Source organism: Protopterus annectens, chromosome 11.part0, assembly GCF_019279795.1.
Source record: "Protopterus annectens isolate FY-2018-M chromosome 11.part0, PAN1.0, whole genome shotgun sequence".
NCBI classification, from domain to species: Eukaryota; Metazoa; Chordata; order Ceratodontiformes; family Protopteridae; genus Protopterus; species Protopterus annectens.
Window position 1 is genome coordinate 137142791 of NC_056745.1, and position 16097 is coordinate 137158887.

Genomic DNA, 16097 nt, shown 5'->3' on the forward strand with positions numbered 1-16097 from the left:
AGCAGCAAAGATTTCAATAGCAAATTTCCACCTTATCTCCACCCTACTTTATGCCTCTCTAATATATACCAACCTAAGGCAATACGATCTAAACAAGCTAGAGATCTGCTACAACAAAATTGCCAAATTCACCACAGGGGCATCCTACCATAGTCACCACTGCCTCTCACTTGCTGAACTGGGCTGACTTGAACTCCCTCACCTCCTTCAGTGGTATCAACTCTCACTCGCCCACAAACTAGTAAACCATCCACTAAATGTCCCATCCCTCCAGAATCTACTCCAACCCTATCGCACCACCAGACCACTAAGATCCAGCAACAAAAATCACTTGCAGATCACTAAAGCCAATAACTGCTGGTGAAGTACTATTCTCTTGCACTATAGCCAAATTATGGAACTCCCTCCCACCCACAATTACCTCCATACCATCATGCACCCACTTCAAAACTTTACTAAAAGCGCACCTAAAAACATGCTGGCTATGCCCTTGCAACTCCCACTCTAATATCAACCACCCCATCCAACCACTACCTTTCTTTCCACTCCACTAACTACCTTGATTATAGCAAGCTCAGATGCTCATAAGCCTAGTACTTATTATACAACAGGAACTTCTTATTGTAACATTTGTTAATGTCTGTTATGTACTTCACAGATAAAGATTCTAGTTGTCTACTGATATACTATGTTCTTCATCTGTAAATATGTTGTAAGTAATTGCTATGTTAAATTGTTAATCGCTATGTAATCCAATGTAACTACTGTCTGTTTATTTTAACTGTGGAGCTTTTCTCCCCGGGCCTCTGCTGAAAATGGACCTAAGTCCAGTCGGACATTCCCGGTCAACAAATGTAAATAAATAAATAAATGATGATTCATTCCTTGGCTTTGCATATTAGACTAGTCAGACTAATAGGTCTTTAGTTTCCAGGGTCAGTTGATGGTCCACCCTTGTGAAGTGGAATAACTGTTGCAGCCCTCCTTTCTCATGGTACAAAGCCTATTTTGAGGCTGTAGTAGAAAAGTGACTAAAGGGTCCAAAAAGATCATGTTTTCAGCTATTTAGAAGGCATCCCAGGATATTGTCAGGGCTTGTTGAGGCTGTGTTTATGACCCTAACGAGCGCTGTTAAGATCTGCTCCTTGTTAATTTATTTAACATTTGATGTGAGAGTGTTCAATCTCGCTGTTTGTTCTTACACATGGGTTCGGAGCCAGTCAGCGCTTGGCAAAGCTCTGCATCGAGAAGAAGCTCGAGACCAACCTCTCTCCCACAATTCCCTCTGCCTTTACCTCAGATCTAGTTTGCCGCTGCAACGTTCGCATCATTTTCGATGAGCTCAGACCAACTGGCAGATAAGATATCCTTTTTTTTCTAGGATTACTTAGAAAATTATTTCTATTTTCAATTTGAGACCTCTTTAGTGTGTGTGTGTGCATGAGTCGAGGGTTTCTTAATCTTCTATATATATATTAGTATATAGAGTTTAGTAAGTTTCCCTCGGGGCCTACCCCACCCACTAACTTCTGGATTTTGCTACTGGATTTGAGTAAAACACTATTATACTTGTGGTTCCATCCTTAGTGTTTTTGGCTGTGACTGTCTTTTAACTTTTACAGGACTGTGTAGATATATATATATATAACTTTACTGGATTTGACATTAATATCTGATTTGACTGTTTTATCCTTGATAATGTCTGAAAAAGCAAAGTCAGGGTTCAAAAGGTGCCAATGTGGACAGAAAATGTCTGTCACAGATAACCATAGCTCCTGCGTCTACTGTCTTGGCCCTCTCCATCTGCAAGAAGACTGTTCCATTTTTCATTCTTTTAGTGGAAGGGTCATGACAGATAGGCGCAGGAAGCTCATGGACAGAGGCCTTTTGAAGCCTGCCTTTCAAGAGGCTCTTGATAAATCAGACCAGGCATCCAAATCCTCGAAGGAGTCAAAGACGTCGGAGCCCATGTCATCGGCTCCGAGCTCTTCCTTTACGGTTCGTTCACCGGTTCCACAGACTTCGGGGCCGAGTGTCGAACTTCTGTCTGTCACCGAGCCTCGAGTCTTGGAACCGGTGATGGAGCTTCCACCTCCTGTGCTTTTGAGGTCGGCTCCGTCTTCGATTCCTTCGACCCGTTCTTCCAGACCCCTCTCTGACTCCGACGTAGATCGTGTGGTGCAGAAGTTAATAGAGAATATGGCCTTGTCCAAACTCATCTCATTCTCCTCCCAGTTGGTGTCGAGACTCGAAGGCCTTCCCTTATCTCCATATATTCCTCCTCCGAGGCCTATTCAGCCTTCGGAGCCGGGAGAGGCTGATCTGATGATCGTGGAGCCCTCGGTGCCAGAGCCGTCTTTCTCTCGGTCGGCACCGTTCACCTCGACTCCGACGGATCCATTACCGGAATCGCGGAGCCGACGATCTATCCTTGGTTCCGGGACCGAGAGTCGAACCGATGCTTCGGTTCTGACTCTCCCTCTCGGTGCCTCGGCACGGATCGCTTCGGCTCTGTCCTCGGGGTCGATGCCCTCGGTCCCCGTCTCGGGGATCCCTCCGCCTTCTTCGGAACCGGGGGATTCCTCGACTCGGGACCCGGGAACTTTCGACCTTATGAGGAAGGTGTTGTCGACTCAGACAACCACTTCAGCAGAGACAGCCTCTCCTTCCCATAAAGGCCCGTTATCCTCCTCTGCACCCATGGCTACTTCAAAGCGTCGAGCACCAGTGTCTCAGCCGCTCCCAGAGGGAGCCCCTTCTTCCTCGGAGGCTTCATCGGATACCCCCCCCCCCGAGGAAGTTCCGAGGAAAAGATTGTGTAAGAGGAGACACTTGGATTCCCCACAAGAATCCTTAACATCGGACACTGACTTGGATGAGTCAGAAGGGTCCCCAAAATCACCCTCAGAGGATGTCTCCTTTTCTGACATCCTGGAGATCCTGAAACAGAGAGGTGATTGGCAAGCCCTACCCCCTTCTGAGGATGAGTCAGTCTTGCTGAAGGCATTCGGTGCTCGCCCTTCTTCCTCCTGGGTCACTCCGCCCTTCGATGAGTTGATGGATTTGATTGCTCGAAGGGCGTGGGAGACACCTGACACAGTGGAGCCAGTCCCTAGAAAGCCTAATAAATATATTACGGCCCCTCAAGACAAGGCATATCTCACAAAGGGAGTTCCAGTGGACGCTATGGTGGTGGCAGCTGCCACTAAGAAGGAGATGTCTTAATCTTCCTCATCTGTCCGTCCGCCTAACAGAGATTCTAGGACTATGGACAGGTATGGGAAGCGCATTTTTAGTTCAGCGGCTTTTTCCATGCGATTGCTGAACTATTTGACACATTTTACACGTTTACAGAGGGATCTAGTCAAAGAGTTGGGAGATACCCTCCAGGATACTACAGATGCTGCTGTCACTGAAAAAGTCACAGCACAGCTCAATACCCTTACATCAATTGTGAACTCGTCCATGAGGCTCATCTCGTATGCAGCCGAAGGTTCGAGTAGGGCTGCGGCTTCAGCGATTGCTCTTCGTAGACAATCCTGGATGCGCTTATGTTCCTTTGCGGAAGCCTTCAAGTCTTCCTTTACTAACGCCCCATTTGATGGTGCCACTCTCTTTGGCCCCAAAGTAAATGAGACCCTTACCCGGTGTGAGCAAGAGGGAAAGACTCTGTCTGCTGTCGGAGTCCGTTTTTCCACCCCATCCAGACCATACCCCAAAGGGCAATGAGGTGGAAAAATGTGGTTTTGAAAACCCCAGGGTTCTTTCCCAGGCACACAGGGTGATGCCCCCTCCAGAGGCAGGGGGGGGGGCAGAAGTGGAAGACGTCGCCCTGGCGGCAGAGGGGGTCTGCAAAATCAAGGTGACAGGGATACGCTCCCTGGGAAGCCTTTCCAGCACTCCTGAGAGGAGGCCCGACTGTCTTGCTCTGGAGGCAGTCGGGGGTCGCTTAGCTTTATACCCTCAGGCCTGGCAAAGTCTTACCTCAGACAAATGGGTAAAAAGCATTATTACCAGAGGTTACAGAATTCCATTTCTTTTTCCCCCATTACCGCAAAAAAGACTCCCAGATGTACCGCCCCATCTGCGAGATCCTGCAGCTATAGAAATTTCAAGGCTGCTAGAAAAAAGAGTCATCCAACCAGTCCCGGCGGACCAAAGAGGATTCGGAACTTATTCAAGGTTCTTTTTCGTTCCAAAAAAGACAGGGGACTGGAGGCCAATTCTGGACCTAAGCAAGCTCAATACCTTCGTCAAGAAAGAAAAGTTCTGGATGGTCACGCTTCAATCGATCCTTCCATTCTTACAGAAGGACGACTGGATGTGCTCAATAGATCTCAAGGATGCGTACTACCACATCAAAATGGCCAGAGCGTCCAGGGATCACTTGCACTTCCAGCTGGGAGCCAGTCACTTTCAGTTTCGGGCCCTGCCCTTTGGTCTAACCTCAGCCCCCAGGGTTTTTACCAAATGCATGGCAGTGGTAGCGTCTCACTTGAGACGCCTAGGATTCCAGGTGTTTCCGTATCTGGACGACTGGCTCCTTACTGCCACCACCGAGCGTCGACTGATTCAGGCTAGGGATTACACACTTGAACTTTGTGTTCATCTCGGAATTTCCATAAATTTCGAAAAATCTGCATTACAGCCATCACAGCATATCTCATTCATAGGAGCAGATTTGGATACCCGTTGCTTGATTCTAACACTTCCCTCACAAAGAATAGCCTTTCTACAAAATCACATATCTCTTCTCCTGTTGTCCAAGAAATCCCCGGCCAAACTGGTTCTGAAAGTTTTGGGTCTCATGGCGGCTTCCCTCATTGCGATACCCGTGGGAAGACTGCACATGAGAGTTCTTCAATGGCTGCTGTTCGCACAATGGTCGTTCCAACAATTACCGCTGACACACGAAATTCACATCACAAACATCTGCAAATCGCACCTGTCTTGGTGGCTACAGAATTGCAATCTCTCCGGCGGCCGACCGTTTGTGCTACCCACTCCGACAGCTATGGTGACCACGGATGCTTCCCTGATAGGGTGGGGGGGCATCTTTCAGGGACAGACAGTCCAAGGCGAATGGACCAATCTAGAGTACAACCCGCACATCAATGTTCTGGAGATGAGGGCAGTGTTTCTGGCGTTGCAACACTTTTCTCCCCTTCTACCTCTAGGGACCATTGCAGTTCAAACGGACAACATGTCCGTAGTCTGGTACATAAACAAGCAAGGAGGAACCAAATCTTACCAGTTGTGCAGAGAGGCCATGAGAATTTGGCAATGGGCAGAGTCCACGGGTCGCTTTCTGATAGCAACGCACATCCCGGGGTTATCCAACGTCATAGTGGACAGGTTGAGCAGAGCCATCCTGTTACCTCATGAGTGGTCCCTCAAACAGACAATAGCGGACATGATATTCCGCAAGTGGGGCCAGCCTTGCTGCGATCTGTTTGCGTCTCCAATGAACGCCAAATGCAGAAGCTACTTCGCCCTATTGCCCCTGCCAGGGGAAGTCCCCAGGGAAGCTCTGATTCACGATTGGCCCCCGGGTCTCCTGTACGCCTTCCCTCCTATACCTCTGATTCCAAGATTTCTGCAGAAAGCCAAGAACCTGGAGAGGACTGTAATTCTCATTGCCCCATTCTGGCCTCGTCAAATTTGGTTTCCCTTTCTTCAAGCACACCAAATACGGGAACCCTGGATCCTGGACCCGGAGCCGGATCTACTGACCCACTCATCAGGGGCTTCCCACCCGTCACTCCTGTCCCTCAGACTAGCAGCTTGGCTGCTCCGCTTCCCTTCTTAGCCAGGTCTGATCTTCTTTCTCCTGCGGTTCAAAATATCCTAGTAGCTTCTCATAAAGCTTCCACTACAAAGATTTACACTAGTAAGTGGAAGCGTTTTGTATACTGGGCAACTACGCAACATTTGGATCCCTTAATAGCCCCACTAAACAAAGTCTTAGAGTTTCTATCCGTGCTATTTCACCAAGGAGCTTCTCCTGCCACCTTGAGGGTTCAATTGGCTGCTATTTCAAACTTTCATGTAGGAGAAAATGGAGCGCCTATTATGGCTCATAGGCTTTGTAAGGCTTTTCTAAAAGGGTCTTTTCATATTAGGCCACCAGTCAGGTTTCCTACAGCACCGTGGAATCTGAACCTGCTGTTATCACAACTAATGCTACCACCCTTTGAACCAGCCTCTTCCTGTTCTTTGAAGTTCTTGTCATGGAAAACTCTCTTTCTAGTAGCTATCACTTCAGCCAGACGAGTATCAGAACTTCAAGCTCTTTCCATTAAACACCCATATTTGATCTTTCACCCTGATAGGGTATCCCTTCGCACCAACCCGTCCTTTCTTCCCAAGGTTTGTTCAGTCAATAACATTAATCAGTCCATTGAGCTCCCCACATTTTTCAAAAACCATTCCAATAAGCTGGAATATATGTTACACAAGTTGGATGTTCATAGACAACTCAGATTCTACTTGGATAGAACAAAGGATCACAGAAAAGCAGATCAACTCTTTATAGCCTTTGCGGACAGCAGAAAGGGCATGGCAGTGACGAAGCGTACCCTTTCCAAATGGCTATTTGATTGTATTACCTTTGTTTATACTGCTACTGAGCAGAGTTTACCCGTCAGACCGAAAGGACATTCTACTAGATCAATATCTACATCCCTGGCTCATGCGGCCCGCCTACCTTTGGACACTATTTGTGCTGCCGCCACTTGGTCTAAACCACATACGTTCATCACTCATTACAAAGTGGATAGGGTTTTCAGTGACAGGGCAACCTTTGGTTCCACTGTGCTCAGGAACGTTCTTCTGTGAGTCTCTCAGGGTCACGGAGCTAGGGACACTACCCATGTGTAAGATCAAACGGCGAGATTGAACACTCTCACATATAGAAGTTATGTCCTTACCATAACGTTCCATGTGGAGTGTTCATCTCGCCTTTGTTCTTACATTCCCACCCTCCCACCCTCAGGTCAGGAAGAACGTCCAGTTTGGATGTCTGGTTTGGTTCTCCCGCTTCTGATTCTCTCAGCTGTTACTGCTGTTTCAGCTACGCCTTAGTATGTATGTTTGTATGTTTCACCCCCGTTGGGATCTGGTATTGTTTGCAAACTAGATCTGAGGTAAAGGCAGAGGGAATTGTGGGATAGAGGTTGGTCTCGAGCTTCTTCTTGATGCAGAGCTTTGCCAAGCGGCCGACTCGGAGTGGAGGATCGGCTCCGAACCCATGTGTAAGAACAAAGGCGAGATGAACACTCCACATGGAACGTTATGGTAAGGACATAACTTCTATTTAACTGGGGTATTCCGACTTGGAACAAAGCCAGTTTTCAGCAGAGGCCTGGGAAGAAATGCTCCAGATGCATGTCTTTGTAACGTGGGAGGAAAAATGGAGCACCCGGAGGAAACCCACGCGAACACAGGGAGGACATGCAGACTCCACACAGAAGGCATCCCAGCCAAGAATCGAACCGGAAAACCACTTGCTGTGAGGCGACGGTGCTACCACTGCACCACTGCACTGTCCGACCCTGTTAATAGCTATGGGATATACTAATAGGTACTTCATGGGGGTAGGCAGGGAGAGTGGGAGTTGAGGTTTAAGCTGAATTTGTCAAACAGCAAATTTGCTATGTCACTTTGCTCGTTGAATATAGCACCATTGACCAGCAGTTCGGCACACTGATGTGTGCTGCCTTTTAGGTTTTGGACATAGTTGTAGAAGGCCTTGTGGTTGTTTTTAGCTTGTGAGGCTGTCTTGACCTCATAATTGGCCTTGTTGGACTTAATTAGTCATCTTAGTTTCCTGTTTAGTTTAATTAGAGAGCTCTTATCATTATAGGAGTTGTTCTTCCTGATTTTAGCTATGACTTTTTTCATTTTGTTATATTCTCTATTAAGGTTAAGATTTTACCAGTGTGGTTTGTTCTTAGACTTTGTTTTGGGCTAGTACGTACAGCTGGCATCATACAACCATTTACATGGTTGTATATGGTCTCTCTGAACAATTCTTCGTAGGTTGCTGTGAACTTGGGGTTGGAATGGGCACTGAATTTTTTTTTTTTTTTGGGAGGGGCATTGAATTTTGTGGTTTGACCTGGAATAGTTCCTAACTGTTACAGTGTTTGCTGGGGCTACCGAGTTGATTTTTATTTCAAAGGAGACATCTTTGTGGTCTGATGTCAAGAATGAGGACATGACACTTGGAAGGGGTGGTACAGTGCTCTCTCATATTTGTGAGTAACAGGTATAGTGTGTTTGAATCTCTGGTAGGGTAACGCACTATCTGGTCAAGGGTGCTTGTGTTAATAAAGTACAGTAATCATTGTGCTTGCAAGTATGAGGCAGTGTATGATTCCCAGTCTATATTGGGACAGTTGAAGTCTGTCATGAATAGGGTATTTGGTTTAATGGTGAGTGTCTCCAGTAGGTCTGGGTATGAACTATTGGATTCTAGGGACATATAGGGTGACCTATTCCTTTCTATGATATGTTATGGGACTTTGTCAGTGATGATTTGCACATTGATAAATTCCAGGGCATCATCCTGTTTAACCAATGTAGAATTATGCCTGTTGCTAATATACATTGAGACTCCCCCACCTTTTGCCCTGTCTGTGCAGCTGATGGTCTAAAGGTGTGGAAGTCACTTTCTGCAGATTTAAACCATGTCTCAGTAACTGCATAGATGGATATGGAATTTCTTATTTAGGCTCCAGTCTTGTTTAGGATCCCAGCATTGAGCATAACACCTTTAGGTGTGATGTTATTCATAACAGTGGCAGAAAGGAGCTAATTTGCAAGGCTCCATGCCTCTTCTTCCTTAATGATGAGTCTCTGCAGACAAGTCCCTGTTGAATGCCTAGGGTAGTACCTTTTGTATCATTAAACTAGATCATTCAACTTTGTTTTCTTCTAATTTATTCCAAAAAAGGGAGTCCACTTCTTATGTAAATTTAATGCAGATAGGTATTTAAAATATTTTTTGGAAAAACCTAAATATATAATAAGGCCAGATTGTACATTTCACACATTTATGAATGGAAAGCAAGAATTTTGTACAAGCCTCTTTTATAGCCTTTGGTTATGAGAAAGAAAGCACTGTGGAAGATGTGATTAAGACATGCTGTACTAAACTGCTATCACTTCTGTTTCTTTTGGAAATGGTTTTGTTCAGGTTTTATTAGAGGCTGCCGCATGGAATAATGCTTTGCAAAAAAATGTAAGAGGGTCACCCATCTCGGGAGGGATGGCATTGCATCACCGATCCATATGCTTCCTGGTACTGCTTGGGATTCTTCCCACTTGTACTTACTGGCTACAGTGCCTCCTCAACTTATGGTAGTACAGTGTTTTGAGTGGACTCCCTGTAAGCAATGGAATTTCAAGGGCAAGGTCATTGTAGCAATGAAGGAATATCCTCCTTTGCCTCTGGATATGACTTTGATTTTGGATATTGTCATTTGCCGGGTTGGGCTCATTTCCTGTGTATCATTAATTACTTTCAGTGCCACAATGCCAGTTACCATGCTGTTATTTCTCTTTTATAAATTTCAACCTACATAGTGAAGGTTTTCTTGCTTAGATGAAAATGGCTCTTTCTGTTACCATTTTTAAGAAAGACATGTCAGTCCACATTACTGGCTTCAGTGTGATGTGGCATCTGTATTGTTTTGTGTAAGGGACAGACTACTAAGAAAAATAAAAAGGTGAGCTTCACAGCTGTACTGATGAGTAGAGCCCATATGTTGTAAATTTTTACATCACTGACATCTTCCATGCAGATTTACCGTTGTGTTGAGACAACTTACAGAACTGCAATTTACATGCCGTTAAAAGCTGAAGTACACTTTTATACACTATCATCTTTTAACCATTGCAGTTACGTGGAAGAGCTTGTTAGGTTCTGAAGGGCCTTGTCTGAATAGTTCTTCGGCTACTGAATTCTACCAGTTTAAGATATTAAGATATGAAGAAATTCAGCTGAAAATAAGATTTCTAGACAAACAAGTTTAACAACCCAAATCTTTTATAATAAAAGCTGAAAGAGAAATTGAAACCATGATGCTTTGACTTATATTCATAGCATCTGTGACTAAAATGTTATCTGTAATTAAGAATGCATTTTAAGTAGGGTTGTTTTAGGATGGTAATGATTTCTCCATGTTTGATTTTTATACAGTTGTGTGTCATGTGTTAGGCATGTGACTACCAGCAGTTCTACATGTAGCTGGAGCTGAAGTCACAGTCTTACTTGATCAGTTATGTTTTGGTTCTGAAACTGTAAAAAAAGTGTTTATCTGTTTTGTAATGTAATTACATTATTTAGCTGTGTATTCAGTGCACACATTTAAGTCTGTATTTCCGAGGAGCTTTTCTCCTTGGACCTTCACTGAAAATGGGCAATGCCTTGTCAGAACCTCATGGTCAACAAACATAAATAAGTAAATTGTTGAATGACTGTATTGCTTGGATGTTATTTTCCACTTCACTGTTCTTTTTTTGTAGGTCTAGTGCTATCAATGTAGTGAAGATCCTTCGTGTCCTTAGAGTGCTGCGACCTCTCAGAGCCATCAACAGGGCAAAAGGACTGAAGGTAAAAGAAATTTTCTCCAAGAAGATGAGTAAGATGATAAAAACAGTACACATAATATACTTGGGTGACAGCTAGCTCTGAACTTTTGTGATCTATTGTCAATTCAAACTGTTTTTCAAATAAAGGTCTAAAACAGGCAATCTAATTGAGTATCACATTTCTAATGCCTGAAGGATAAAATTGGTAACTAAAGCAAAAGTAATCATCTTTTGGTTTGCGAACAGATGAACTAGGAAATTAATTTTTTCTTTGAATGGCTAAGTTTGTGTCATAGGAAGCATCATCTTTGTAGAAACAGGTTAAATGGAGGTGAGAGTATGTGGAACAAATAACTTGACTAATAAGTTTGAGGGGTGTTATAGGAAACATACATTCTCTAGAATACATAGCCGGCCTTAGGCATAGGCCAACTAGGCGGCCGCCTAGGGCACCGCTCCAGTAGGGGCGCTTATCCAGTATTTATTTGGTGTAGGTAGACCAGGATGGGGGCACTGGGTGGTGTGGTAGGGGGCACTGTGGAGCCCTTTTGCCTAGGGCAGCAGTTGACCTAAGGCCGCTCCTGCTAGAATATAATGCGCAGCTTTTTTTGGTGAAAAGCATAAACTAAGAAATATTGGTAAGGTGCATCTTTATAGAGAAAAGTGTAAAACAAGAAGTGTTTATCTCATTTTTTCTGTTCACATGTTGCTGCTGATACAATGATAAGCTGTGACTGCAGTGAGAACTATTTACGTAGGGTGTACCTGAAAAATGTGCAGATAAATATGGCTGAAAATAAAGCAGGAAGTAAAAAAATTGGAAACAAACTGTTCAAAATATGCAGTTTTATGCACTTCAGGTTAGCTAACTTTTCTCAGAGAGGCTTCCCAAAATGCATTCGGTGTTTTCCATCTTTTATATACTTGTATATGTGCATACTGTTGGCACCATATGATAAGCACACTTGCAGTGTGCGTGCATCACTAATGAATAAATACCAAAACCTTACTAACTAAAAAATGCTTCAAGAAGTAAAAAAAATAAATGCTTGTCATAAGTATTGATTTTTCTATCATTGCTCAGTTACTTTCGTAGTTTTAATTAAGGTATTTGGGACTTCAGAAAACCCAGTCAGCTTTGCTATATGCACTGAAAATGATAGAACTGAGATAACAATGGATATTCTTCGTGTTTCACTGTTGCAGTCATCACACTTGGGTTATCTGCCTGCAGGTAGCCCTCAGTCGGCCTGAATACCAGAGTCTTGGGATTTCTGCATCGGATGCTGTCACCTCTTCCATGACGTCAGGTCGTCAGGGGTATAAAACATGCAGCTGATGCCATTACATCAGCTTTTCTTGCCATGTGGGAGCTCAAAGCAGAAGCAGTTAGCAGTCAGTTGGCCGCTACCTAAAATTTTAATTTTTCGAGTTTCAGACCTGAAGTCTTCTAAAGCTAAGTACCCCGTTGGGGATCCTTTTTTCTTGCTCTAACGGATGTCAGAAAAAGTTAACAATTATCTTGCCTGTGGAAAGCAAATACCTCACAGAGATTTTCATTCTTACTGTGTCATCTGTTTAGGCCCAGACCACGACATTCCTCGCTGTAGGTTTTGTGCCTTGTCTAACGCCCGAACTGTTCGTCGTCGGGCTATCTTTGTCGCTAAATTATTTCGCTCTCGTTCTCTGTTTTCCAAAATGACTTCCATAAGCCATCTGAATGTCGGTCTTCCGGAAAAATATAAGGATAAAGACAGAGACAGACCGCATAGGTCCAAAACTGCCGACGACGCTTCCGTTCAGCTAGTTGCCAGTTCGCCGGCACTCAGTGAGGTGCTTTCCCAGCCCCTGAATCCCGCTTCTACAGATTCACAGGCCTCTGCTGAGACCCATTCGGAGTCTGATATGCCGCGAGTTGCTTCTTCGACTATGGAACCTGTGGATATCTCTACCTTGGATGGGTCTGGGGCCGCTGTGCAGGCACCAGCTTCTGAGGGTGTATTCCGACCTTCCAATGTTCGCATTAAACCAACATCGTCGTTTTTGACTAAAAATACCAAGTTTCTCAGCCCCAGAGTTCACACTACACCTAGAAAACCGATGACCAAAGTGCATGCTCCAGCTCCCTTGCCACAGAAACAAATGCTTACAATGGCTGAAGACCTTATAACTTTAATTAGGGGAAGTCAGCATTCCCCCTCTAAAAGACAAAGAATTGATTTTCCTTCTGATTCTACAGACCATGAGTTCAATGACTCTGATCCCTCTGATTACCAGGACATACCCTTATCTAACTGTGAAGATTCAGATGCAGAGGATTATATTCCCTCTGCCTCACCTCCAGAGGACTTTTCTTTTGGTGAAACCTTGCATACTTTAAGAGAGCATTTCCACTGGGAATGCCAGGACTACCCTCAGTCCAAAAAGAGACTCAGAGAATTTTTAGACTTGCCCCAGCACAGGCCTCTAGCTATACCCCCCTGTCCTGGATATTGTAGATGATGTCTTCATGGAATCCAGTCTTACTCCTGATACTTTACCACCAGCTCCTAGAAAGTCTGACAGGTACAACAGAGTACCTGACTCTCACAAATTTATCTTTAAGAATCCCACTGCGGATCCAGAGACTATTTCCCAGGGACCTAAAGGCATTAAGGCTACAACAGCCAAAAACCCTAACCCTTCTGACAGGGATTCTAGAGCTTTAGACAGATGGGGTAAGAAGGTATATACTTCTGCAATTCTTGCCATCAGGGCTTTGAATTGCCAGTTTCACATGCTGAAGTACCAGCAGCATATTATGGAACTAATTAAACAAAAAATGTTGTTGCTTACAGGTTGTACAGAAAATAAAGATATACAATAGCTAATGCATTCTGCAAACCAAGTTAGTAAACATACTTTGCAGTGTGGTTTTGATGTCTTAGAAACATCTTGCAGGGCTGCTGTCACTGGGTCTGTACTGAGAAGGCATACTTGGCTGAAGGAGCTAATCTTGCCAGACCATGTCAAAGCAAAATTACTAGATGCTCCATTAAACCAGAAAAAAATGTTTGACACAAAGCAGAAGAAGTTCTTAAAAAGATGGAAGAAAAAGCTAAATCTATGCAAACTGTTAAAGATTTTTTACAGGTGCAGCCACCTAGAGTCAGTAGGCATTGGCCTTCTAAAAACTGGTCCTTTCCAGTCCCTCCCAGGCATTCTCAGTCCAAACCCAGGGGCAACAGGCCACCAAGACTACAGTCTCCGGGTATGCAGAGATCTAAACAATGGAGTGCTCCATCCTCTAAAACAGGGAGTGGTAAGCCACCCCCTTATGGAAAAAGTTCACAATGACTTGTCTATCTTCCTTCCCAGCAAAGCCCAAGTACTTGCACCACTAGGAGGAAAACTCGCCCTGCAAGTTCAAAACTGGATGTCCATTACCCAGGATTGGTGGGTCCTAAACATTGTATCCCAGGGATACAAATTCTACTTCCACTCACTGCCATCCCCAAGCAGGTTGCCAGTCCTTCCTCCAAACCAGTGGGCAGAGGCTCAAAACCAAGTAATTTCTTTTCTCAGTATCAGGGCTATTCAACCTGTGCCTATAGAGCAAAGAAGACAGGGATGTAATGGGATCCTGTCTCACCTACATTCATAACTGATGGGTTCGGAGCCGACCCGTCGGCTCCGACTCGGCCACTATACTCTAGAACGAAGTCTCTCATTGGCTGGGCTACCCCTTATCCCATAATGCACCACACCTACTTCTCCAGATCTCGTTTGCCGCTTTTCAAGCCGGACGTGGTCTCGACTTGGCTGGAGCTAAGTGATTTTTTCTTGACCTTTGGGTCTTTTTTGACTAGGGGTTCTGTCAGTATTTCAACAAACAGCTGTTTTAACAGCTTTGTGAGCGTTTGTGTGTAGTTTAGTGAAAATTTAATTTTTACCTTTTCTAGTTCGCACTACTTGTGTACCGGGCAAGGCCCGTTTAAGTTAGAGGGCTCTTGCCCTTGTTGTGTGCTTATCTTTGATTTTTTCTTGTGGTGTGACTGAATTAGATTCGGGCTAAGCCCGTTTAAGTTAGAGGGCTTTAGCCCGCATAGTTCTCTGTATTTTTGTCATCTGTTGTGTCGGGCTAAGCCCGTTTAAGTTAGAGGGCTTTAGCCCATTTTTACAGTTACTGTTTTTGGCCTTATTGTGAGCTACATGCATATTTCTTGTCACTATGTCCAAAGAGCAAAAGTCGGGCTTCAAGAAATGTACAAAATGTAACTATAAGATGTCTATTACGGACAGCCATGCTGTCTGTGTGTACTGTTTAGGGTCCAAACATTTACAAGATACCTGTAGTGTGTGTCATGCTTTCTCTTCCAGGGCTCTCCAGGAGAGAAAAAACAAATTGATTTTAAGGGGTCTGATTAAGCCCTCCTTTGAAGAAGCTTTAGCCTCTTCACCAGCTTCCAAAAAGAAGAGATCGTCGGCTCTGACCAGTCCGTCGGACCCGACCCCTAAGAAGCATAGATCGTCGGCTCCGACAGTCTGTCGGACCCGACAACTAAGAAACAAGGCTCGACGTCTTCTTCCTCGGCTCCAATGGCTTCGGAGCCGATGGCTGAAGGGTCTGCCTCGGTGCTTCTCCCCTCGGCTCCATTGGTTTCGGAGCCGCAGGTGAGTGCATCGAGAGGCCAATCACCTTCCTCGGCTCCATTGATCTCGGAGCCGTTGGAGGTGTGCAGCTCAGACTCTTCCCCATCGGCTCTGGAGCCTCCTTCGGCTCCGACACTGTTGCAGCCGGTTCCGGTCTCGGCTCCGATAGTGTTGGAACCTTTTCGGAGCCGGTCCCCTGCTTTATCGGAGCCGAGGCAGAAGTCTTCTCGGCCCCAATCTGTTTCCTCCAAATCCTCTAGGTTATCTGATTCGGATTTGGATAGGGTGATCCAGAGGCTGTTCCAGTCCCCAGCATTTACTAAAATGATCTCGGCTCCGGCCCACGCGGCTTTGGGGCCGATTCCACCTCCCATACACTTGATTCCTCCTCCGACCCCCTTGGAGCCGTTGGAGTTGGTGCAGGTAGAACGGAGCGGAATCGTCCAGTCGGAGCAGGGACCCCCTCGGAGTTTTTCTGCTCCGACTTTCATTCCTACCCTGTCCTCAGTGTCAGGGTTTGGTACCGGGTCTTCCTCGGCGGGGGCCGAGGGCAACACTGTAGAGCTCGCCTCTTCTATGCCCAGTCTTCCCCTCGGAGCATCTGCCGCAGGCATTCCCGGTACCACCGTGGTCCCTCAGCAAGTGCCCTCCGCGGAGTCTGGAGGGCCTGCTTTTGAGGCCATGAGGACTGCGCTGGCCATGACCTTGCTGGTTCAGCAGGTTTCTACCTCTCCATCCCAAGTTCTGGGTACTGGTGCCTCTGGAGATATTCTTTCCCACGACAGTGGGGCCCCAGGGCCTGAGGATACCCCCTTGGGGGGTTCCCTTCTTCCGGGGGGTCCGTCTGAGTCTGCTTCGGATGAACCCCC

The 16097-nt window shown here is 45.4% G+C and overlaps 1 protein-coding gene across 5 annotated transcripts in view; it reads left to right on the forward strand.

The window, feature by feature from the left end:
* LOC122815212 (voltage-dependent L-type calcium channel subunit alpha-1C-like) overlaps positions 1–16097 on the forward strand; it is a 2602552-nt gene that overhangs the window by 978067 nt on the left and 1608388 nt on the right. For all 5 annotated transcript variants that reach the window (XM_044087523.1, XM_044087521.1, XM_044087522.1 and 2 more), the window contains one exon: positions 10531–10618. In XM_044087523.1, coding sequence (XP_043943458.1) covers positions 10531–10618 — 88 coding nt within the window. The remainder of the gene's footprint in view (positions 1–10530; positions 10619–16097) is intronic.